Source organism: Sordaria macrospora, chromosome 7 (assembly GCF_033870435.1).
Source record: "Sordaria macrospora chromosome 7, complete sequence".
NCBI lineage: Eukaryota > Fungi > Ascomycota > Sordariomycetes > Sordariales > Sordariaceae > Sordaria > Sordaria macrospora.
In genome coordinates, this window is record NC_089377.1 from 556,887 (window position 1) to 580,959 (window position 24,073).

At 51.6% G+C, this 24,073-nt stretch overlaps 6 protein-coding genes and 1 non-coding gene across 7 annotated transcripts; 3 read left to right on the top strand and 4 right to left on the bottom strand.

Annotated features, from left to right (window-relative positions):
• Positions 1-1,668: 1,668 nt before the first annotated feature.
• On the bottom strand, positions 1,669-4,230 carry SMAC4_03830 (uncharacterized protein). Its single transcript, XM_003347684.2, has one exon. It carries the CDS (start codon positions 3,880-3,882, stop codon positions 1,960-1,962), a length of 1,923 nt encoding a protein of 640 aa, XP_003347732.1. The 5' UTR covers positions 3,883-4,230; the 3' UTR covers positions 1,669-1,959.
• A 1,617-nt stretch (positions 4,231-5,847) lies between these two features.
• Positions 5,848-9,252, top strand: SMAC4_03829 (uncharacterized protein; the record flags this gene model as incomplete). The annotated part of the gene is made up of 1 exon (XM_003347683.2): positions 5,848-9,252. The coding sequence occupies one exon, from the start codon at positions 5,848-5,850 to the stop codon at positions 9,250-9,252; it is 3,405 nt and encodes a 1,134-aa protein (XP_003347731.2).
• A 455-nt stretch (positions 9,253-9,707) lies between these two features.
• On the top strand, positions 9,708-9,779 carry SMAC4_14057. Its single transcript has one exon. It is a non-coding gene; the product is annotated as a tRNA-Thr (tRNA).
• A 796-nt stretch (positions 9,780-10,575) lies between these two features.
• Positions 10,576-12,234, top strand: SMAC4_03828 (uncharacterized protein; the record flags this gene model as incomplete). Its single annotated transcript, XM_066090010.1, has 2 exons — positions 10,576-10,783; positions 10,838-12,234. The coding sequence occupies 2 exons, from the start codon at positions 10,576-10,578 to the stop codon at positions 12,232-12,234; spliced, it is 1,605 nt and encodes a 534-aa protein (XP_065947665.1).
• Positions 12,235-13,498: 1,264 nt separating this feature from the next.
• On the bottom strand, positions 13,499-13,852 carry SMAC4_03827 (uncharacterized protein; the record flags this gene model as incomplete). The annotated part of the gene is made up of 1 exon (XM_003347681.1): positions 13,499-13,852. The coding sequence occupies one exon, from the start codon at positions 13,850-13,852 to the stop codon at positions 13,499-13,501; it is 354 nt and encodes a 117-aa protein (XP_003347729.1).
• Positions 13,853-16,550: 2,698 nt separating this feature from the next.
• SMAC4_03826 (uncharacterized protein) lies at positions 16,551-19,497 on the bottom strand. The gene is made up of 6 exons (XM_066090009.1): positions 19,319-19,497; positions 18,142-19,117; positions 18,018-18,054; positions 17,826-17,961; positions 17,415-17,767; positions 16,551-17,360 (listed from the first exon to the last, which is right to left on the bottom strand). The coding sequence occupies exons 2-6, from the start codon at positions 18,215-18,217 to the stop codon at positions 17,069-17,071; spliced, it is 894 nt and encodes a 297-aa protein (XP_065947666.1). The 5' UTR covers positions 18,218-19,117; positions 19,319-19,497; the 3' UTR covers positions 16,551-17,068.
• A 1,055-nt stretch (positions 19,498-20,552) lies between these two features.
• On the bottom strand, positions 20,553-23,326 carry SMAC4_03825 (uncharacterized protein). Its single transcript, XM_003347679.2, has 2 exons — positions 23,002-23,326; positions 20,553-22,943 (listed from the first exon to the last, which is right to left on the bottom strand). Exons 1-2 carry the CDS (start codon positions 23,205-23,207, stop codon positions 20,921-20,923), a joined length of 2,229 nt encoding a protein of 742 aa, XP_003347727.1. The 5' UTR covers positions 23,208-23,326; the 3' UTR covers positions 20,553-20,920.
• Between the last annotated feature and the right edge of the window lie 747 nt (positions 23,327-24,073).

Below are 24,073 nucleotides of genomic sequence, written 5' to 3' on the forward strand. Positions count from 1 at the left end.
GCTCACTTCATTGTCTGGGAAGTCGCCGCTATTGAGAAGCAAGGCGCTCGATCATGTGCATCCGGGAAGGAACGCCCAAAATATAAACTGGGACGACTCACATCTATGCATATGTAGGATTTGCATGCATGTTTGCCAACCTGACTTCCCTCTCTATTCGACTTCAATTTAAAGAGGGAATCCGGAGGGTTATCGAAACTCAATGCCCCGAGATAGTGCGGTACGTTCACATGTTTCTTTTCCTTTCTCGATGTAGCATCGTGATCGCACCAGTTCGTCTCCTCACGGCTTTGCTTCCTGTGTATGCAGGATGGACGACTGGATGCTTTATCAATCTTTATCAATCTTATCAATCAATGCATTACCGATCGATTCTATACCTAATTACCGATCAACGGCCCCAGGCTGGATAGAAGGAATTAAATTCTGGCAAAAAGAAGCTGGATTAAGAATCTCCGAACTTCCCCAGCCGAAGACTGGGGGGCGGCCCGGACCTCCAGCTCCGCTGCGGGCTAGCCTGACGAGTGCTCGATATGGATTAGGTAACTTCGGCATTGTTCTTGAACTTCTTGGGTTTTTAGTAATATCCAGTGCATTCGTCAGTCGTATGCGGTGCTTGTCCGTGACTCTTGGCTGTTTTTGTCAGCTCAGCGAGCAGACGGAAATCCAAGAGGGTTGGTTGCGCCTTCCACTTCGAGATGACGGGGAGCAGTCTCAAGTGGAAGTGAATGATTGGAACCTAGAGTAGATGGAAGTGCCCGCGTGGTTAGTGATGGTTTCCTGAAAGAGAGAAACAGCCGCATGCCAGCAATGCAAGAGAGTGTCCGGGTATAGTCTAGCCAGCCTTACACGATTTGACGATTACACCCTACCCACGGGTTTATCAGGCTGCAGATAGAGTCTCGGTACTGCATGAAACAAAGGCAGGGGGAACTAATCAAGTTGAGGACGTTAGAAATGATCGAAGCTTGAAGAGTAAAGAGGGAGGGATAATACCCCAGATCTGTCTGAAATATGGGAAAGTAGGTAGGTAGGTACTCGTTGGGACTCTCAACGTCCGCTCCCCATCCCCCAGCTCGTGTCGGTTGTACCTACCTGCTGGAATGGGATCACTCGGAGAAAGGCCTCCAGACGGAAGAGGGCATGGCATGGCAACAGTTGCTGAGACGATGCGCGAGCAGCTCTGATCTGAGACGATGGGGAGCAAAATGACCGGAAACTTAATGATTCAATGGTAGTGCCTTTCACTTCCACTTAAGTTGATGTCAAGAGGAAAGAGCGAGGCAGGTCTCTTCACTTTAAATACTGAGGTTCATATGCAGGCGGAAATCAAGGAGGGATTGGCGGGTTGCACCTTCCACAAGAACCTATACCGGTACTTGTCGGGGTAACAGTGTGCAGCCTAGGTAGCGGCAGCGCACCTGGACCTGATGATGCTGCTCCGCCCATAAGTCTAAGCCGATGAAATCCCAACTAACCCACCAACAGGTCTCCGATTCTCAGCCAACCAACCAACCAACTGTCGTCACTCAGGTCCTCCGTTTCCAGTGCAATGGATGACCTACCTATCTGCCTTTCAGATGACATTGACCACGGCAGTAAGCACTCACCACCATATATATGACGACGGGACATCACAGCAGACATGGAAGGAAATTGTAGGTAAGGTGTAAACCGAGGTATCAAATTAACTTTCCGTTAAGGAAACAACACGAGCAAATGGTATAACGGTATGCGTATGTACAGAACCAAAAGAAGAAGAGAGAATGAAAAGAGAAAGGTAAAAGAAGATCCTGCTTTATCATCACCGTCACCGTCATTCATCGTCGATGACCAACCATGTTTCCATCCCATCATCCATCCAATGCTACCACCCATCCAGCCCTTTTTCAAAGAACCCTACCAATTCATGCAATCTTTTATCCCAATCCCATTTCCCACCTTACCCTACAAACATATCTACCAAATATCATCCTCACTCCTAACCATCTCCACAGTCGGCGTCTTCGGTTCAAACTTCCTCATCCGCTTCCTATCCGCCTTAGTGACCAAGCTCGGCGTAATCGGCACAACCGGACTAAACGGTTGATAAGGACTATACGGCACGGGCGCGCCAGTCCAAGGGGTCCTTAAGCCCGCTGTGCTCATCCCCGGACTCAAGGGCCCATTAACCTGTCTCGTGAACACAGTTTGCTTGGTTGTCTGCGACCCGCTGGTCGGACTAGCGAGGGACGGTTCGTATGCGCGAAGAGGCAAGGCGCCGCCGGCGCGGACTGCTGATGATGAGGCGTTGTTTCCGTTAAGGGAACCGAGGGGCGCAGGGGCGTTGGCGCGCAGGGAGGAGGCGCCGGAGCGGGAAGAGGAGAAGGAGGCGCCGGGTTTGGGAGAAGAGGGGAGGGTGCGGGTTGAGTCTAGCGAGGGGAAACGGTTGACGCCGGGACGGGGAGAGGAGGGGAGGCCGACTGTTCCCGAACCGGAGACGAGGCCGGAGGTGGATCGCTCGGAGACGGCGGAGGGCGGGTCGGCGAGGTAGGCGTCGCCTGTTAGGGAAGAAGCGTTGGAGGCGGCTGAGGTGTCGCGGACGTGAGAAGGAAGACGCTCGCCGGAGCGAGCTCCCTGGCGTTCGCCGCGGGTGGGAGGACGGTGCAAAGCGACGTCGATCCGTTGGTCGATGGATTGAGTGCTTATGGGGGAGATGTCGGGGGTGGGGTATTGAGCTTGACCAGCGCTGTTTTGGCGACGGAAGGGCAAAACATCTGAGGGAATGGGGGGTGGCTTGGCGGGAGCGTAGTTACGGGGGGGGATGGCGTTCATCTCTTGCCCGTCGACGTCCGGGTGGTAGCCGCGAGGGAAAGTGCCGGACATGGGGGTCATGATGGGCGAGGAGATAGAGAGGCCTTGGGGCGCCTTGTTCTTCTTGGGAGACTTGAGGAAGTTGAGCAACGAGGAACCGCGGGATTGCTTCTCTTCCTTTTCCTGGGAGAGGTTGAGGTTGGAGGGCTTGTTCTTGCGGATGGTTCCTGGTGTTGCTGGGGCTTGTTGATGTTGATGTTGCTGTTGGGAAGCAAATGACACCGAGGGCCGTGGTAGGTGCGGTGGTATGTACTGCCTCCCTTCTGCCTTTGCCTCCTCCTGCTCCATCACATGCTTGTACATCTCTTCTAGCTGTTGTTGCGCCATGGCTCTGTCGTGGCGGATCACCGTCTGGTCAACTGAAAGGTCGTAGCCGGCTGCGAGAACTGTTGAGGTTGGTGAACCGGCAGAGATGATTGAGTGTTGCGACCTGCTTGCGCTAAGTGGTGATTGTCCGAATCCCCAGTTCCTGTATGGGCTCTGTGGGATCTGAAGCGTAGGAAGTGGTGGTGGTACTTGTCCTTCCTCTTCAAGTTGCTGCTGCTGATGAAACTGCTCTCCTTGTTCGTGTCCGTGGAACTGAGCAAGTGTTTGTTTGAACTCCTCCTCGGTTTGCTGAAGGTATGCCGGAAGAGGGTTGAACTCGAGGTACTTGTCTTCTTCTGGGAGATCCGCGTTGATCAAGGCTTGACGCCGTCCCTTGGAAAGCACAAGAAGAAGGATGGCGACAATGACCAACGATACCGCGTATGAACCAACAATGCCGCCAATCTGTGCTGGGAGATACGCCGGGTCACGGAGAGCGCCTCGTGACAATGGGGGTCCGTCTTCTGGTGCCGGAGCAGGATCCCAATCGATATTCAAAGGATTGTTGTTGCCTCTCGGAGACAAGTCAGGTTGGCCGTTGACTGGTGATGGTGCTGCAAGGCAGAGTTGAACGAGTGAGGTGGTCAGGAGTGACAAGACCCAGGCCGAGGGGTTATACTTGATGGTATTTCTGGTGATGGAAGTTCTGATACCAGGGGGCATGATGATGTGAGGCCGGATACCGGGGAGTAATAGTTCCTTTTTGTTTGCCGTCACCTTGTCTTTAGGAACTTGTCGATCCCTCAGGCAGAGTATCCGCTAAAGTGAAACGCAATGTGATATGGACCAGCACAGCATCCGCATGAACAGGAGGTCAACGGGAGGAGGGGCGTCGAGGCAAACGTCTGGGTATATACTGTGGTAGCGGCTGTTGATACACTTCAGGTTGGAAGGGTTGTGAAGCATGTGTCGAGTAGACGAGCTCTTTGGGGAATTTGGGAGCGGATTGGCCACTAGCAATTCAGGCACGTCTACCACTTGCATTCTCACTCGTGGTTCCCGCATGATGACCTTCAAAAATAGCTTTGGATGGAGGCCAAAAGAGTGAGAAAATCGGTGGTGTTGATTGGGGTCTTGGTGAGCACAAGAGGTGATGCTACGCTTGTATGAGAGGTGATTGGTCGGATGGACTTGATAGCACCGGAGGGCGAGCGGCAAAGGACTGTACGCGATTGGCTGGCACATGGTGACCACGCCGTCGAGGTCGTCTATCCCCGCCTCCACCCGTTGTTGACCCCTGGCGATTGGTGCCGCTCCCGCGTCTCGTCCTTGGCCTCTCTGTTTTTTCGGGTTTGATATGTCTTGTCCCTGGACCCCCAGGCTCGCCTCAATGTTTGGAAGGAGAGGCTCTTTTTTCGAAAATAAACTTTGTCCAAACCCACCGCCTTTTCCCAGGAATGTGACTCGTGCATGGTAAGCCTGCTAGCCTTGACATGTCCTCCTCCAACGATGATGGCGTACCTTGCAGCGTTCGAGCCTCGTTGCCGCCGCGATGGGTCCAGAACTCGTGATGGTTACCAGTGACGGCAGTTGCTCCTGGTGATGGGCACATGTGATAAAAGTCACGACACCACTAGTCAAAAGAGAAGCCGATGGTTCTTTGATAAAGAGCTCTCTCTATCCACCATGCTGAGCAGTCACTTTGTTGACCATCAATCACACAGCAGCAGGTGATTGACGGTGATGGCCCCAAAGGAAGATCACCATTTCACGTCAGCCGCATTTGCCAATGCCATTTGTTGGTTGACTTTGGCACTAGAGTTCGGGCTTAATACTGATCAATAGCAGGATCCTGTCAGCTATATCACGGATGGTGATGTCCATTGAGCTTGGAAACATTAGACGCCCGGGTCGCTTTCAAAGAGCAAAGCCGTGAAGCTAGAGTTCATGCTGAGGTATGCCCCTGACTCTAGCTCGCCCCTTGGGCCATGATGCTCGGTGAAATGGAATCTTTACTTGCGTCCTTCGTGGTTGAGATACAATTCGGGTCTGAGTTGAGGGATTGAACTTTCGCGATCGTGCTGCGAGATTAAAAGAGGGCTGATATCAGATGTTGGGATGCAATGCAACGGTTCGGCACCAGACAAGGTCTGCTTTATCCATGCTGATCGTCATTGGGTCCTGGGCAATTGAGGGGTTTGAAGGACAACATGATGATGATGATGGGTTCTTTGCGTTGGTCAATTGATAAGGATGTGATGGCGTGAGAGGTTTTGTGGACGGTCGCTCGCGCAAAGAGTTGAACCTGTTGATCATGGCAGAGTGTGGAAGTTGATTGATTGTGTGGAATTTGGAATTGAAGATGTCTCCATTACTTGGCAGATTGAAAACAGTGGGCGGGGGCAGCAGTGTGAGGGTTAGGGTTATTTGTAAGATGCGCTCACCAGAGCACTTCGCACAAGTCACATGTTTTCGTGCAGTGACAGTGGAGCCGTGCACCTTGACGGCGTGCCGGTTCTCGGTCCGCGAATTGACAATCAACGACAACAAACTGCATTCTGTACAGGCACAACAACTTGCTCGGCTTTGCATACCGCGAGCTGGACTCCAATGGTCCAATCACTTGACAATACTTGCTCAACCTAGAAGCCTTATAGTGGTTGCAATTGCTGTCCTTTCCTCGCTCCCATGTCTCCCTCCACAACACCAAAACACTCGATCCTCGACAGCTTAAACAATGCCCAGAGACGCGCCGTAACCTCCGATGCCGCAACCGTAGCCATTCTAGCAGGTCCAGGCAGTGGAAAGACACACACTCTCACCTCCCGAGTTGTCTGGCTGGTCGACCATGTTGGCTACCAACCCCAAGATGTCGTCGTCGCGACCTTCACCGTCAAGGCTGCCCGAGAAATGAAGGAGCGAATCGGAAAAGCTCTCGGAAATGGTCGCGAAAAGAAGATTATCCTGGGAACATTCCACAGTATTGCTCGACGCTACCTTGCCGCATACGGCCGTCATATCGGACTCAGCGAAAAGTTCAACATTGCCGACGACAACGACTCGAGAGCCATCATTACCAGGATATGCAAGAGACTGCAACTGGGGCTGGATCCGCCCATGGCAAAGGCGTGGATTAGCAAGAAGAAGGCAAAAGGAATGGAACCGAGTCCTTCGTCTGCGCCTCAGCCTTCGAAGAAACAACCGACACAACAAGGTCAACGGGATCTTGAGGTGTGCTACCAGGAATACCAGAGTCACTTGAAGAGGTCAAACTTGCTAGACTACGACGATCTGCTGGTTCGCTGCGTTGAGCTCCTTCGCAAGTTCCCCTCTTGCGTCTCTAACATACAGACGGTCTTAATCGACGAATACCAAGATACGAACGGCGTGCAATACGAGCTTATGCGACTGCTAGCCCAAAAGCATCAGAGAATTACAATTGTCGGCGACCCCGATCAGAGTATTTACGGATGGCGCTCGGCCGAGATCAAGAACTTGTGGCGATTGCTCCGCGACTACCCGAAAACCGACGAAATTTCCCTCGAAGAGAACTACCGCTCATTTCAAGCTATCCTTGACCTATCGCTGCTGGTGATTCAGCAGGACAAGAAAAGATACCAGAAGGTGTTGAAGCCGGTTCACGACAGAGGTTCTCGTCCGGTTTTGCGCAAACTCAAGAATGCGCACACCGAAGCAGAGTGGATTGTATCCGAGATACGCCGTGCGCTTTATATGTCGGGCACAATGTTGACCTATAATGATGTCGCTATTCTTCTGCGCTCAGCATCGCTTTCAAGACACGTCGAAAGTGCCCTCGGCAAAGCTGGGATCCCCTACCGCATGGTTGGCGGTTTCAAGTTCTACGAGCGAGCAGAGATCAAGACTGTGCTCGATTATCTGCGAGTTATCCATCAGCCAGACAACAACGATGCATTTGGGAGGGTCATGAACGTCCCCAAACGAGGAATTGGCGATGGCACAATCAAGAACCTCATCGAAGAAGCCGAGAAGTCATCTCTCAGTCTCTACAGTCTTCTTGTCAAGCACTGCCGGGGAGACCGTACTGCCAAGACCAAGATCACCAAGCATGCTGAACAGAAAATTAGTGGTGAACTGATTCGCATGTTGAATGGGATACGGAAGAAGATGGAAGAGGCTACAGAGGGGAAATCGCTAGGTCTGGTCGATCTGATCGACCATTTGCTAACAGCCTTGAACTTCCAAAACTATCTTCAGGTTACATATCCTGACGACCACGAGCAACGATGGGCCAACGTACAGGAGTTGATCAGTCTCGCCAATGACTTTGTGCGAGACTTGGACAGGTCCGGGGAGGATGCTCTCCCAGAAATCGAAGGACTTGAACAGTCAAAGGAGGAGGATGTGCTGGCACAGTTCTTGGCCAACGTATCACTAGCCTCCGATGCGCAGAAAGGGGAAGATGGCCAAGAGAGCAAGCCCATGGTTACCATATCAACTATTCACGCCGCCAAAGGCTTGGAGTGGCCGATTGTCTTCATACCAGCTGTGTACAACGGCTCTATCCCGCATATGCGGTCTGAAGACGGCGATGAAGAGCGAAGATTGCTATACGTCGCCATGACACGAGCTCAAGCATTGCTGTACCTCAGCTATCCAGTCTACAACAATCCCGGCAGCAGCGACACACGTACAGAGTTGTCTTCTTTCGTCTCTTCTGTTGCCAGCTCTTTCGCGAAGAAGGGTCCCAATTTCGAACGATCACTGATGCGCCACATAGCAAAGGTGCTCCAGCGTGAACTACCATCCGAAAAGGAAATCTTTGCAGGGATACCCAACATGTCCCATACCGAGGATGACTTGTTTCCCGTCGATCCAGACAAGGCTTACAAAGAAGATGGGCAGGGCTTTGACTCGTCGAGATTCAAACGTCCCAAGCTTTACAACCCAGTTGTGATATCGACCGGAGGAGACGGACACGAAGAACCTCAATGGGCAAAACCACGTGCTACGACAATGGACCAAGCGTCATCCTTCACCATGGCTTCCCTCCCCGGCTTCGTGAACGCCGCTGTCCATCAAGCTGCCATCACAGCCGCGGCCAACGCCAGCGCTGCCGCCGCCCTGGAAGCCAGAGCCAGCAAGGCCTCAGCTTCAGCGGGCATAAAGCGAGGTACGAACAAGCGACCGGCAGACCAAAAGAGTATCCTCGGTTTCGTCAAGACGAATTTCGAGCCTGCCACCGGCACCGGTTCATCCATCACATCTGCATCCACCACAACCAGCACCCGTCCCTCAGCCCCAACTCCCCGCCTCCCACAATCAAGCCTATCCCGCAACCCATCCCTCCCCACCAACCACCCAAGAAATGTTTCATCAGGTCTCTCCAGAGCCCAAAGCCACCCATCCAAACCCTCCCTCCCTTTCGTCGCCCCAGGAACAGGCACAAGCGCAAGAACAGCCCCAGGTATAGCCCCCGAACTAGCCTCTCATAAGTTGGGAAGCAGTCACGGCTTGAACCTAGCCGTTACGCGTCCACCTGCTCTACAACCACCCAAATCCAAAGACTCCTCCTCCGCCTCATCCCTCCACTACAAAAAGCAATACGTTTGTTTTTCGAGCTCGCCTACAAGGCCTGAGCCCGATGATCCCCCTAGTCGTAAAGGGGATGGAGGGCGAAAGGGACAAGAAGGGGAAGAAGACGAAGAACAAGAACAACTACCCACCCCCACCCGTCCAGCAGGGAGTTTACATGTAACTACTTGTCATAATGTTCTGCCAACGGGGTTGGGTGGTCATGTTGGTAAACGGGCACGTGGGCCAGGAGGAGGTATAGCGGGAGGAGGAGGAATAGGAGGAGCGGGAATGGAAGTGGTGAGGAAACCGGTGGGATTGGCGAGGTTAAATGGAACAGAAGGGGAGATAGGGGCGGGTATGGGTAGTATAGGTAGGATTAAACCGATGGAGAGGCTGATGAAACCTTTTAAGCCGCTGAGTATCAATCGGGCTGGAGGCTCTGGGGGTAATGGTGGGGGTGGAAACGGGAATGGGGTAAGTGGGAGTGGGAGTGGAATGGTGAGACCGGGGTTGCAGAGGCCTGGGATGGGGAGGTGAGGATCTGAGGCCGGTGAATTTTGTGCTTGTGAGATACGAGAGTCGAGGCTTAGAGTTCGAGGTGTCGATGATGTTATGAGCATTGTTAGGCGTTATGTTTGTCGGAATGGTGTAGGTGTTTGCTTCAGGGAAAAGAAGAAGTGATCACAAAGTCACGTCCTCGAGAATCAGGGCAAATTCATCATTTTGAAGCACAGTCGTGAAGTATCTCTAAGCATGTTTTATATGCTACAGAAGCATTTCTACATATAGAGTGGAGCACGTTGTTGAGTAACCTCTTTCTCCATTAATTCCATTTTCATCAACATTCAGTCACCCATATCCTCATCACCTGAAGTCCAACCCCCTTTCCCTTGTCTTTCTCCTTGTGTTTTGCGTTTGACTGACTGGCACCTTGGTAGACTGACTACTTGAGCCAATGTTCCAACCCAGAAGCTCAACAAATCAAAAACCCTGCCCGCATGGCTCAGTGGTAGAGCGCATCACTAGTAATGATGAGGTCGTCAGTTCGATTCTGGCTGTGGGCATTTGTTTGACCTGAACATGGTTCTTTTTTTCCTCCCCGTTTTCTCTTCTTTATTGGTCTTATTGAACCTTTTGTTTTTTGGTGCGCAACCATGAAAGTATTGTGTTGTTGTTGGTGGTGGGTGGTAGTGATGTGTTCTTGGTGGTGCCTGCGGTTTTGGACGATGATGTGATGATGCAATGCGGAGGAAGGTCGGGTGCAGGTTGCTTTCACGTTCGCGACTTTCGATTTTTGATGGACATGGCACAATCGGACTGTGTTCATTTCCCTTATCATGAGTTATTTCTACATATTTTTCCTTTTCTCCCTTTCTCTCACTTTCTTTGCGACACACGATTACCACAAGCTTACGCCCAAAACCTGTAGTCCATTCATCCGTCGTTGACAAAACCCAAATGCCACCGTGTCCGATGACTTGGCAGCTCATGCAGCGCCACGACTTCCATCGCCAGTCAACAACCAGCTTTTATCTGATCTGGGAGGTTACAATGGCGTCGGATCTCTTTTATTGGGTGTGAGACCAGTCAAGGTGGAGGTGAACTTGAGAATGTGAGACGCTGGAGAGAGCCTCTGGAGTTCAGCCATCTGGTCAGTTACCTCCCGCCCATCTTAAGGCGTTTCTCTATCCCCGTCCCTTTCCTTATCCTTTTATCCCGCCATATTTCCTGGCCTTTGATTTTCCTCATTGCACTTGCTAAATGTATTCCCGAGACGCAATTTCAGTACGGGCTCGTCAGTTACGGAAAAGCTTGAAGGCCGTCACCGTATCATGCGTATATACCCTGACAAAGTACTGCATGACATGCAACCATCTGCACTCCGATAATCCAAATATTAGCAAGGTTGATGTTACCACGTCAGCTAGCTTAGGTTGCCACTATTGCACCTTTTTTCTGAACGCCCTCAATCACTTCCCCGTCTCAGACAATTATGGCATAAGGTGGTCAAGAAGATCATGTCGCCTGGAACATGCGAGACAGGAGCTGCAGCTATACACACCTGTGGGTACGTATGGATTATCCTTGAGTGTGAAGAAGGAGCTGGCGCGAAATGATTCAGGTTATCCGCCAGCTTTTCTCGGTATTTCCCAAAACAACAATCCTCTTGACGCCGGTGTGAACAGCTCGCCTCAGACACCCGAGGCTTTTGAGTTCATTCGTTCCTGTCTTGGGGACTGCGACGCCAGTCATCCGGAATGCAAGGCCGCAGGTCAAGAACTGCCCACGCGGCTGTTAAACGTACAACATGAAGGCGCTCAGCAAGTGGTACTTGTCGAAACAAGGTCGCTTCCTTTAGGACACATGACGGCCTACATAGCCCTTAGTTACTGCTGGGGAAAAAGTCAGAATGTGACGCTGAGGTCCGAAAACCTGGAGCTTATGAAGTTAGGTTTCATGGTCTCCGGTCTACCGCAGACTTTACAAGATGCCATCGCCGTCACCCGAGCGTTAGGCCAACAATACCTATGGGTGGATGCCTTGTGCATCATCCAAGATTCTCCAAGCGACTGGGAAGTTGAATCGTCGAGGATGGCCTCGGTATACCGTAACGCCTACCTTACCATCGCCGTCGCTACCGCCTCTGACGTTTCTGAGGGGTTTCTATCTCGTAATTACCGGGCAACAAACCCTTGGTACAGGGAACCATATCACGAGGATTGGCTCAACCGCGATGGATGCTCGACTATGTTAGGCGCTCGACTGGTAGAAGCTACAGAATTCTTCAATGACAAAGGTGACTTCGCTCACAAGCTACCCTGGACACTTCGTGGTTGGGTGTTGCAGGAACAGGAGCTCTCGAGAAGGCTACTCATTTACGAGGCTTATGAGCTCCATTGGGTTTGTCAAAACAAGAACACTTACCAGTGCTCTTCAGATCAGGTGCTATCAAGTGGCTACAGCGTGGATCTACTGGTTGGCCCTCCTATTTTCTCAATAACTGCCTCCACCGCACATAAACAGTGGCACCATATTGTTGTCCACTATACTGCCCGCGAACTTACCGATTCCCGTGACAAGCTGCCAGCCATCTCTGGTCTGGCAAAGATTTTCCAAGAGGTCATACAGTCGCCATACTTCGCAGGCATGTGGGTAAAACATCTTTTGTGGGACTTGCTGTGGGATTGTGTAGGACGGAACGTGGGATATGCTTCAGAGCAGTACATCGCACCAAGTTTCTCTTGGCCGTCTGCTTCCTCTGATGTCGTTTTTGGTTTGGATCTTATGTCCCCGACAGATGAATGGGTTCCTCGTGCTGTCATCGAAGACATTGGTTCCATCATAGATGGAAAAGATCCTCTGGGTCGGCTGAGCAACGGCTGGATCAAACTCCGCGGTTTTACTTTCAAAGCCGCTCTTGCTGACAACCCAGATGGTCCTCAAGAACATGGGTTTCAAAGATATTCTGTCTGGACCGAATATCTTGGAGAAGCCATTTTCAAGAAGACACATGGTTAGAAGGGTTCAAAGCAACAAACGAACACGGGAACCTGGAGATATCTGTTCGTCGGCTTCGTCGACCCTCGTCCATAACTCCACAAGACATTGAGTGCCCACCGCCTATAATACAGTGCCGACCTGTTGTGTATCTGTTCTTGGTCGGATACGAGAAGAGCGTCAGTACAGAGGGACCCGGACACAGAATTACGAGTTGTTGCTTCCTAGTACTGGGGTTAGCAAGCGACAAAACCGGAAGGTATGAAAGACTAGGTTATTTCCGATATAATTCATGGGAGCGGTCCCAGAGAGAACAGGACGACTGGATCTCTGGTCTTCTCTCTGCGGCAGACGGGCACAAGCTGATCACCATGGTTTGATCTCGGGGACCGCAACGATGTTTTTCACTGGGTTACACACATATACATAGGGGATTCTATTCGGATCTGGACTGGAGCCTCTGCTGGCTTGATAACCGGATTACAAGTTGCGGCGGGGGTTTTTTTTTTGGGTTTTTTTTTGGGGGGGAAGGGGGGTTTGGGTTTTTTTTTTCCTGCTATTTTAATTCATGCCATCTACCACGTCGCGATTCCTCTCCCTGTAGGCTTCATCTCTTTCCTACAACAACAGACAGACAGACAGACGGGGAATTTCACCTTCGCGGACATTTAACTTTGAATACATCTACCGTTGAATTTCCACAGTGTAACTATGACCTAAATACCTAATCAAGCAGGACAGAGCGTGTATAACTTAACCAGTCCCAAGAGAGAACTGGTACGTAGCAACCTATCGAACAAACAAATAACGAGTGTATCGTCGCTTAGGTACTCTCTTCCAGGGATACCGTATCTTTCCAGGTTTCTCATTTACCCCCTAAAAGCCGAAGCGGCATAAGTCCCCGACATCAGACACTCCTGCTTATCAGCCCGATACGGCCAACTGGTAGGCATTGGGGGTAGTATCCTCCTGGGTGAACGAAAGAACATCAGAAATCCAGATCCAATTCTCATCCGATGCCCTCAATCCTCTCGCACTGTCCATGTCGTTGCTTGCAACTGTTCATATTCCAGCTTCAGATGAGGCTACCGTCCAGCGTCTTAGTCGTCCATTTCCACTTCCATTCCCATCCAAACAAAGGAAAGAAAGGTCAAAGTAATGGAAACCTCGCAAAAGCCTCGATCCTACCACTCGCCGTATATGTACCCGCCCCTCACCATACTAAGTGAGCCATTGCAAGGCAGGCAGGAACCACCGGCACCGAGCACCCCATTCATTAGCTACCTTACCTAACGTGGAGCAGCTTCCCCTTGAAGCTATCTCTTGCCCACTCCTCCAGCCTGCATGCCGGACACGGAATCTGCATGTTACTCACAGCCGCCAGCAAAGTGTCGATTCCCGAGCCGGGCTCAGCGCGTTCGTTGAGGGTTTTGGGCTCATTTTGCGGGTTCGACCCCGGCGGAAGGTGGTGGTCGACCTCCTCGGTGCACTCGCAGAAGTCGGGACCCAAGGACCAGACTTCGGTTTGTTTGAGGGCGACCATGTGGCCGCACTTGATTCCGGCTTCGGAATACTTTGCCTCGGGAGGGGTCCAGTCGTATCGAACCATGACGTCCTTGTGGATGACGTGGTGGCACATTGTGGCGTGGATCTGGACGTGGATGTGGTGAGTTTGTTCGTGGGGTTGTTGGGGTTTTGGGTAGGTTGTCAGATGGAATGGATGACTGGAAGCTGAGACGGAAGATGAATTGGTAAGCATTGATTTCCTTCAACCAGACTGCCCTTCTGAACGCGCGATGATACTTACAGTTTTCAGCTGATTGTGGGCGTCAGTAGAATAGACCGGCTATTGAGAAGTTTCGTATCTGGATGTGTCTGCTCCTTCTCAAGATCCAGCTTTCCAGACGAGAGACCTCTGAGCATTTTGTACTCGAGAGGCATTATACCGTGAAGAGAGTCCACTACGTAGCCCAGAGATGAGAATAAAGAAACCTCCAACATGGTGAGTCTCCGCGCGGTGGCCAAATCAATGGAGGGGATATCACCAACGAGCCGGTGATTCTTGGATGATGGACGACGGTTGGTATCCTTGCGTTCAGGACTTCATGATCAAAGGAGAAGGGGCGCGGATGAGGTTGTTGGTAAGCATCCAGTCTGTTTTTGCGGAAGAGCCTGAAGCCGCTCATGGCGTAGGACAATCATGATGTCCAGTCATGTAGACTCGATGATAAAGAAAAGGTTGAGTTGGTGATGTAGTTGAGGTACCTTCCCGCTTCCTGAAGGCTCGAAGTTTCGGCATCTGATGAGGTTTACAAACTCAAGCCATGACCTCTGTCTCCCTTCAAGGAGGAAGAAAGAAAGAAAGAAAGAAAGAAATGACCGGCTTGTTGGCGCGTGGCAGTCGAATCGTTATTATACATAGAGAGAGCATCACCAACCTGCCGCTGACTTATGTAGTGTAGGTGATGGAGGAGGATGTTTTATGAACAGTATTTGATGAAAGAATCGCAAGTCTTCAGGGACCTGCGCACCAACCGCGGGATATGGTATCAAAAAGACGGGAGAAGAATGTACCTTGTTGCGACAGGGGATCGATCATCGATCCCAGACGCGGGCAACCAGCAACTGTGAGATCAAAGTGTACAAACAGTTATAGTGTACAGTGTCCGGAGCGTCTGCATGTCAACATCCTTACCTACCACCACTTTGTAGACCGACACGGGCTGTTGGTGATGGATCTTCCAGCACTTCACGTAATGGTGTGTCACACCACGATCCATATCTGGGAGCCAAAAACATGGCGAAAGGTGGGCACTCAAGGTACAGAATGGGTAAAAAATGAACAAAACCAGAAAAGAACCTCAGGGTTCCAGATCCGAGAAAGTGACATGTATGTCCTGCTACAAGGGCTCAAAAGGATGGAAGACGGAAGGATGAATGGGTGACATGGTAGGGCGTGCTGGGTCGGACTGGTGTACCACGACATGAGCTTAACCTCGTCGCTCTGATTTTTAGATTCGGAATTACCGACTACCTACTGTCATACGTCAGTGATGGGAATGACATGTATGACAACAAGAGAAGGAATAATGGAAGAGAAAACGACAAACAAAGAGTGTGTCCCAAGACCAGAAAGCCCAAAGCCCACCTCTACCCTACACCACACCTCCATACCTAGGTACTGCAGCAGATTCTTATTCACCAGGTTGGTTGAGCATCACGTACCTCTTCAATTACCAACATACACTAAAGAGCCAGAAAAGAAAAAACGAAGAAAAAGAGAAACAGCACCAGTAACCTAACGATGAGATAAGTTCACTAGTCTAGACACAATAGAAATAAATCCAAGCTGGTGACTGGAACAGAGTCAAGGTTTCTTTCGTCACCTGAGGAAAAGAAAGCCAATGAATGATGCTTTGCAAACGTCGGAAAAACACCCCAAAACTTTTTAAAAAATCCCAACAACTATCCAGCTAGCTACTACCATGGGATATGGGCGGGGAGAAAGAATAGCAGGATGTGAAATCTAGGTGGTGGGTGTTGGGACAAAGTAAACCTAGTACCTATGTACTTAGTTGTACCTCCAACGAGAAGAGAACCGGATGTAATGGACGCAGCGTGTATATAGATAATGCCCGTTGCCCTTTGATTTCAAGGTCGCCAACAGTTGGTACCCAGTGAGATGATAACCGAAAACCGACGAACCGGTGAACCGGTGGGTTTGTCCCAGGGAGGGAAAAGGTGTGGAAAGGCAAATAGGTGTGGGAGATAGGTGCGGTGGTAGGTGTGGTAGGTGTGGGAGGTGTGGTTTTGCAGGGGTTGACAACCTTACCATTATAGGGTATCCAAAGACTGGTCCAGTCGAGTCTCGAAAGGAGGATGTTTGCCATCTGGATTGAATCTTTGGTAGATGTAGTATCCTCGCATCTTCCTGGGAAGGGGCTTGAGACGGGTGGTTGGCCTGTGTACGGTAGGATAGGTACCATAAGTGATGGTTGAGGATGGCAATGGGGAAAGGGATGGAAGAAAGGTCCCTGTTCCTTCTCTTAGCCGTTGGAGGGTCCTGGTAGGTATGAATGTAAGAATTGGCACGGGCTTGCAAAAGGACCTAGGCGGTAGATAAAGAAGCTGATGATTGTTAGCGTTGTAAAGATGGAACAAGATATGAGAGGGGTAACGGTGGAGGATGGGAGTGAAGACGTGATAGGAAGTGAGAAAAATAAGTACCAGGTAACCAGTACTCACAGACACTCAAGTGTTACACACCTTCTGTGATCCCCTCGGCAAGAAGAACAACTCCTAGTGAACAATATGCGCTTAAAGGTCATAATAATGAAGAAACCTCGAGTCCATGCCAGTTCTTGAAGATGGAGACACGCGCCATAACACTTTCGCCTTTTCCTCTTGTTCTTATTCATGTTCCTTAACCTTCAACTCTTCAACTCTTCTTCTACGGTAACAACAGAACTAACAATAGAATGAACACACAAAAAAAAAAGCCCAAGTGGTATATCAAACTGAACGAGCTGCTTTCCTTCCCTTTCTTCCCTTCGTTTCCCTTCCCTTTCTTGCTTCCAACACCAATCACACCAATCCGTCATATTTCTTGAAAAAGAACCAACCAGCCAACCAGGCACAACGAAAATCCCCCGCCTGGCAAGCCCTTCACTCCTACTCTTACTCCTTATTCTTCTTGCTCCGAAACTACAAGCTCTTCCAAACCCTCGATGATCTCAACATGCTCCACCATTGACTCCTCGTGCTCCTCTTCCTCTTTAACACCGTCGAGTCCACCGACTCCATCCACTCCCGCCTGAATATAGTGACCTTGGGTGAGCTCAAGACTGCCGAGTACCTAACGCAGTCCAATCACGCTCATCTCCAGAGTCCATACCCTGCGGATCCACACCTTGAGCTTCGTGCCAGGCTCGAGGCCTTCGACACCCTCAAGCTCAACGCCCTCCCACCAGCACCTGCGAGCAGGCTTGCGCCAGAAGAGCAAAAGCTTCTGGGCCATGCCCACGGCATTGCTGCCCATTTCGTTGCCCTTAATATCGGAACGCAGACGGGCGAGGGCGAGGGAGCAGATGACGGCCTTGTTGGGCTCACCGGCACGGTGGCCCCAGCGGTCGTCGTGGTTGAAGCCGCTTTAAGACTGTTAGTATCGTATTGACGTAACGAAGAAAATGAGAAAAGCTTACCCAGCAGTCAACATCTCAATCAGATGCGCCTCGGTCGTGCCCGGCTCATCACTCTTCTTCAGCCCGCTGAAAATGCCGTCCTGCTTGAGCAGCGCCCGAGCAGCCGCACGCTTGATCTCCATCATCTCGGCCTGGCCAATGTCGGCGCTAGGGGGGATGGCATAGAAGTCCAGGTCCTCACGCAGCACAATGATGCCGGCACGCTTAGAACCGTCATCACCTCTTGTGCCAGACGTCGGGTCAAGGGGTACTATGCCGTCACTGCCGTCTTGAGGGTTGGAAGGGTCTACGGGGATAGACTGGGCTACTGTGCGGAAGAATTCCAGCATATATTGTAGGGATGCTGGGTCGTACTGTCGATGGGGTGTTAGCAATGAGCTTAGTAAATAATTGGTGAGCGCGCAAACTTACGTCAACTTGTACGGCATCACCCTCGCCAAAGCCACCCATGTGTCCTTCGGGGAAGAGTCCATTGGGAAAGAGGGACAAAAGGACGAACTCGGGTAACGTTAGCAACTCGTCCCGTGATAGTGTGAACCGCGTTCCCCTGTTAAATCAATCAGTAAACATTCCCAATACCACATTTCCACAGGGAATTCTTACCGCAGGTCCATAGTAATCGTCTCATCGGCGCCGACATCTATTCAACAAACCACATTGTTAACCTCTATTCTATGCCAACAGTTCCCCCAATTGACCTCATTTCATCTAGAGCAACCCAACTCACCTCCAAGGGTATTAATAGGCGGTCCACCCTGCTGGACCTGAGTAATGATACTCGACGCTCCTCCCGCGGCAGCCATTAGATATGTGAAAGAGAGGAGGGGACTGGATCCCTCCGAATATGCCGGTGGCGGCTCTGCTTCTTCCTCCTTGTTGCGAGATGACTCGCCCTTGGTATCCTCCTTGGTTTCGTCCTGGAACTGAAATCCTGGGGACGATGCTGATGAAGGCGCGGCGACGAAAGCGCTACTACTGCTTCCTACTGCTTCTGACGGATGTACAACAAAGGGATCGGACGGCGCGTAGGCTGGGGCGGCAGATGGTTGCGATGATGCGACTTCGTTTAAATCGTTTTGGTCGTCGACAACAACGTCGTTATTATCGAAATCGGTGACGGAAACGGCGGCGTATTTGCCGTCGAATGGTTCAAAGACGGATGCTGAATTGGCAAGTTCGAGGTCCGATGATGGACTGGCAAAGAGCGACGAGAAAGGCGGAGGTCGTCCGGCTGAAGAGGACTCGGACGCCGGGTATTGAGGTGGCGGAGAACGAGTGGCCGATGGTGGCTCAGGATCGGCGACAGCGATGGTGGTAGTTGGGCGACGGAAGTCGTTGACTTCTGCAGTGAAGCAGACAAGACCCGGCGGAAGTGTCTCGGGTACTATGGTGTTGTTGTTGTCGTCGGACGGGTGGTTTAGGTGATGGTGGTGATCCAGGGCCAGATTGTCCAGGTTTAGGTCCAGGTCCAGGTCGGATATGATTCCAGCGTCTTCTTCTGCGCTACGCCGTTTATGGAGAGAAAGGCGAGAACCTAGGCGGTGGTGGTGCTGTGGTGGAGGATGGCCGAAGATGGGCCCGGAGGACGAGCAGCTGGAATCTCGCGGCGCAGACAGGGTGACGACGGGGGTGGGTGTCGCAATTGGGAATTAATTCGGTCGTGAATTTTGGATCTAATATAAGGGGCTAGGGACGTGATAAAGCTGGGGGAGCCCGAAGAAACGTTAGCCAAGTTTCCATGGGGCCAGTCCAGTCGTCACAGTGTTCCTCAAGGTGGTGACTGGTGACAGCGACAGCGACAGCGACAGCGACGGGGTCGTGTTTGCTTCCTTTTCTTTTGTCCAGGTGTTTCCATCAAGAAGAGTCTTGACACTTACTTCTAAAACGGCGCCTAGGATACACACACAACTCGGTCAATTGATTGCATGGGATTGATAGTACTGTATTGGGTTACGCGATGGAGAACAGATGGCAAGAGTGAAACCCGGCGCGACTTTGTTGAACTGGATGGGGATGGGGATGCAATGGATGGATGAGTGATGTTGTTGGCGGACAATGGTCGGGAATTAGGATTAGGTGAAAGGGCCAAGTAAGATTGGGGTTCCTCTTCGGGGAGAGTGGGATGCTATTACCGTGGCAGATATACCCCAGCAAAGTACCTGGGCGTAATTACCTGCGAGCCTCCACTGCCCAATCTGAGGTAGATCGCTGGGCTAGGCTAGCTGGTCCAATCGTCTAATTAGATGGCCCTGGCCCTAGTCCTTTCCCTTCCTCGTCTGAGATGGTCCGGGCGGGAAAGAGGTCCAGAAGGATAAAAAAGGGTTCGAATGGTTCGTTCGTGACAGCTTTCGCTTTCTGGCAAGTGCTGAGCTGTAATTCGGCAACTTGGTGGATGTGGATGTTCTGAACAAGCAAACAAAGAAGGAAAGGCTCTCGAAGAAACCAAGAGCTTGAACCAAGGGACCTCCAACCCTGGTGTGTAACAGGCAGGTCTTACCTAAGCTGTCAAAATGAAGTTGTAGTGGTAGGCAGTTGAAATGCGAAGAAATAACGCGGAAAGAACCATCGAAACGGTTTCCTTCCAAGCACACCCGACTGCAGACACCTGAGGTGCCTCACCTGCCAAAGTTGACAGCACTGCTTGACTGACTCGGAATTCGTTGAAATTGATGACACAACTGGAACACAAGAAACCTTCTCTTGGATCTCTTCTCCCGTCTGGTTCGATTGTTTGAGATCAATGATGAATCCAGGATTCCCACTCTTGCAAGTTGCAACTCTGCAACTTCAGGAACTTGCACCATTGATGGATCCCCCGAAGCCGAAATGCATCACTGTATGGGGCACACATCCACTGTGGCTCCAAGGGCCAGGGGTACAACTAGCTGCTGTCACGCTGTGAAATTACCGCTGAGGCGCTCTGGAATTGCCAATCACTGAGGTGCTCGAGCTGCCAAGCTTCCTGTCAGTGCCTGCGTTGCTCCCACCCATGCAGTCCAGTCAGTCCCTGCTTCCATTCTCTCTCGCTTGTTACTCTTGTTCTTTCTGTAGCCGCCCGTCTACGGACCAATCATCATGTCAACAAGCCAACATCACGGTTGGGGGATTGTCGCTGTCTCGTGCATACAGTAATAGCAATTTGAGGAGAGCGAGGCTGTTGGAAAGCTTCATAGGTTTGACATCTGGATTGGCTGATGATGTCGAGTTTTTGGAGTTTGACGGCTCTTCATACAGTGTACTGTGGTGATATGGGTAAGTAAAACCCGTGGAGCAGGTCGTTGATGATCTCTGGCCCTCGAGTGGCCATACAGAGACAGGAAGCTTTGCTTGTACCTGTTCGTGCACGATACCCGACAAGGGGGTTTTACTTTTGCTCGCAACCACAGTATGTCGATGACATATCGGAGGATGCCTAACCCTAACCCTGCCCCTGACTATGCTAGCCATCAGGGTACACACATAAAAGCCATCAAGGTCCTCTTCCTCAAGACTTTCGCAAGACTCGATTACTCATCATCACTATCCCCAAAAATGGCCTTGAAAACTTCATCACCCGGCCTCTTCCCTTCCAACGCCTCATTCCTCGACGTATCAAGAACAGGCGCAGCCGCAGGTTTCTCTGTTTGTCCTCCTCTTTCAAGATCAGCCATGGCTGTACTCCCTCCTTCTGCTCCTCCTCCTCCTCCTCCTCCACCGCCACCAGTGCTCCCAAATTCCAAACCCAACAACTCCCTCTCCATAGAACCAGGTCCACCACCGCCTTGATACCCATACGACTGAAATTGTGACCACACATCATCTTTCTTCTTCTCACTACTAGTAGTCGCATCGTAATTATCAGGCAAGACATGTGCCGGCGGCTTGACTCCAAAGCGCTTACACAACAGCCTCGTAGGATAAAAGTCCGTCGTAGACCTGGTCATGGTGCCAAACATACCCAGCCTTGCTGCCTCTTCAGCTGGGTCTTCCGGTTTTGGCGGCGGCTTGCTCATCAGGTCCTTAGCTTCCCCAGTATTTAACGTAGCAGCTTTGGTTGACGAACTTGTGGTAAACCGACTAGCCATAAACCCAGTCATAGGCTTAAAGATCCTTGCACAATTGAAGAACTCGTGAAACTCCCTTAGCCACTCCTCGTCCGTCAACTTCTTCGGTTTCGACGGTAACTGCGGTCGAAAGCCCGCTTGGAACTCCAGGTAACCTCTGTACCGAGCGCGTTTCTCTTCGTCTTCAGAGTAGGGCGCACCACCGCCTACGCCGCGCGAAATGGCGGCTATGGCAGTTTCCTTGTCGAGTTTAGGGATGCGGTCGAGCAGTTCTTGCTGCTTTTCAGCTTCGCTGCGGGCGTAGGCGGCGGGAACTTCGCCCAGAGCTTGGGGTAGGTCGGCGCGGCCTGTAACGGTGACGATACGGTCGCGAGAGGCGGGGGAGATGAAGTCAAAGACGGATTTTCCGGGGAGCTGTTTCTCGCCGAGGAGGGCAGCGCGGGCTTTAGGGTCGAGGGTTGAGGCTTTGGCTACGTCGGCCGTTGAGAGGTAGTTTGCATTTCCTGGAGACCCGCCGCCGGGTTCCGTTCTGGGCGTCTTGGATGATACCCACCCTGGAGGGATCTGGGGAGGTGGGTATTTTCCTTCGCAGTTGATTTCGGTTGTGAGGGCGTCGGCTTCCTTGCCGAAGACGAAGCCGTCTAGGGGCAGGCGCCCGTCGTGGCACTTGCGGACTCCTAAGCCTACTTTACCTAATATCGATGATGCTGCTTTCTTGGTGATGAACTTTGGTTTTGCTTGTAACGTCGGATTCGCCGCTATCGTGGCCTTCTTTTTCTTCTTGTCTCCGCCTATTACTCTGTTGTAGGATATTTTGGGGCCGACTTCGTATGGATCTTCGTCGTCTGAACCGGTATCGTTCAGGATACCTATCCCTATACCTCCTCGAACCTTGCTGGTTTCCTTTTTCCGGGCCCCGCCTATTGTGAGTTTCGGTCGTCCTAATGTGCCATAGTCGTCTTCGTCTTCATCGTCCGTGTCACCGTGACTGCTTTTCTTTGACCCCGACAGGCCGATCGGCGTCAGTCTGCTCTCTCCCGCGTATCCCAGCCCCTTCTTATCCGTCTTCTTGACAAACGCAATCATGGGTACGTTTTCCGGCGCAAAAAGAAAAGTTTCCCCTTGGGCAGTCGCATCGTTCTGTAGCTCAAGTCGCGCTTTCCTTCGCACCTTGGGGCCAATGCCTTGCCCTTCCCTCCAGCCCATCTTCTTGAGTAGTTTCACACCCATAGTTTCGCCCTGGGTGCGAAAGAGGCCCATAAGGCCGCTCGCTCGTGTGGCATCGTTCGCGGTCGAGCCTAGCCCGGCGAAGGCGGCATTCGTCTGGATTTTCTTGGATTCTTCGGCGTCGGCAAGATCCTCCTCATCCATGAAGTCCTCCGGCCGTTGCTGGGCTGGTTTCGCGGCATCTTTGTGACGGTTCGTGCGTGACGAGACAAATCTCGAGGGTGTCCATCCTTCTTTGGAGCCGACGGTGTTGAAGTAGCTAGCAGAGATTACTCGTTAGCAAAAGCGAGAGCGGTTTTCTCACGAGCTTTACTCACCCTGCACTGAAGCCTCCTGTGAATGCGCCGTGTAGTCGTTTCCTCCCTCTCTCATCCCTCACCTCCTGCTTCCATATCGGTACGTATGAGCCATCGTCGCGAACTTCGGGGTCGCGGGGCGGAAGAGGTGTGCCGAAGAAAACGTAGGGTGATTGTTGAGCAGTAAGATCGGCCTCGAAAGTTGCGCGTGACCTCTTGTAGGACATGGAGAGAACGTGTGGCCGAAAGTGGTGACAATATTGTTTGTTGACAAAGTGGAATGTGGAATTCGAGGCTGAAGATCAGCACAAGCTAGCTCTCCAACAAGGCACATGCAAGCTGGAAAGGTGTGGGTGTGGTTCGTGATGGAACGCGACAGTCGCTAAATTTAGGCCGCTGTGTTCAGCCTTCTTGCTCCGGAGCTTCTTGGCCAGCAGCTGGCAGGGGCAGGCATGTCAGCGGTCAAAAGGGAAGGCGGTACCAGTTCTAGAACGGAGCGGGGTCATTCTGCCGCTGCCGATGCGGGGACGGCGCTCGACGACAGGGGCTGTCCCTGGGGAAAGTGCCCTGAAACTTAGAAGACCGTTGAGACCAGAAAGATTGAAAGAGGCAAGACATATCAGTCCAAGTTGAAACATAATGACAATGGAAGCATCCGAAGCAGCTGGAAAGCATACGCCATCATGAGCCGCAGAGTCACTTTCGATATCAGGACCCGTGAATCAGACCGTGGAACCTCTTTCCCGACGCCCTGGATCCGGGCGTCCGTCCGCTGGCGCCGAGAGCTTTCAGACGGCAGAAAGTGGAATTGGCAAGTGCATCATCTCTCGGCCCGCGGAATGCAGCCCAGTTTGTTTGCTCGGCATCATGAAACAAGCCGGTAAGATTTCAGTCTCTTCTGGACAAACACGGCTGATGAAGATGACGAATGCCTTTGGCGCCTCATATTGGAGCCTCAAAATCTCAAAGCTGTTGAAGACGACAAAGGTTGGGAAACCCCGCATGTGATTTGATAACTGTAACCCAACAACCTGGAGGTGATCAAGTTCCTGTCTTGGAAATATATCGCTTTGATCCGCAGCATGATATCATT

What these genes read in the sequence shown, in the direction of transcription:
- SMAC4_03825 (XM_003347679.2), bottom strand. Translation starts at nt 23,207, where the DNA reads ATGTCCTACAAGAGGTCACGCGCAACTTTCGAGGCCGATCTTACTGCT. An exon ending in ACAGGAGGCTTCAGTGCAGG is followed by an intron (nt 22,944 to 23,001) that starts GTGAGTAAAGCT and finishes AATCTCTGCTAG; the next exon opens with CTACTTCAACACCGTCGGCT.
- SMAC4_03830 (XM_003347684.2), bottom strand. Translation starts at nt 3,882, where the DNA reads ATGCCCCCTGGTATCAGAACTTCCATCACCAGAAATACCATCAAGTAT.
- SMAC4_03826 (XM_066090009.1), bottom strand. Translation starts at nt 18,217, where the DNA reads ATGGCTGCCGCGGGAGGAGCGTCGAGTATCATTACTCAGGTCCAGCAG. An exon ending in ACGATTACTATGGACCTGCG is followed by an intron (nt 17,962 to 18,017) that starts GTAAGAATTCCC and finishes TTGATTTAACAG; the next exon opens with GGGAACGCGGTTCACACTAT. An exon ending in ATTGAGATGTTGACTGCTGG is followed by an intron (nt 17,361 to 17,414) that starts GTAAGCTTTTCT and finishes ACAGTCTTAAAG; the next exon opens with CGGCTTCAACCACGACGACC.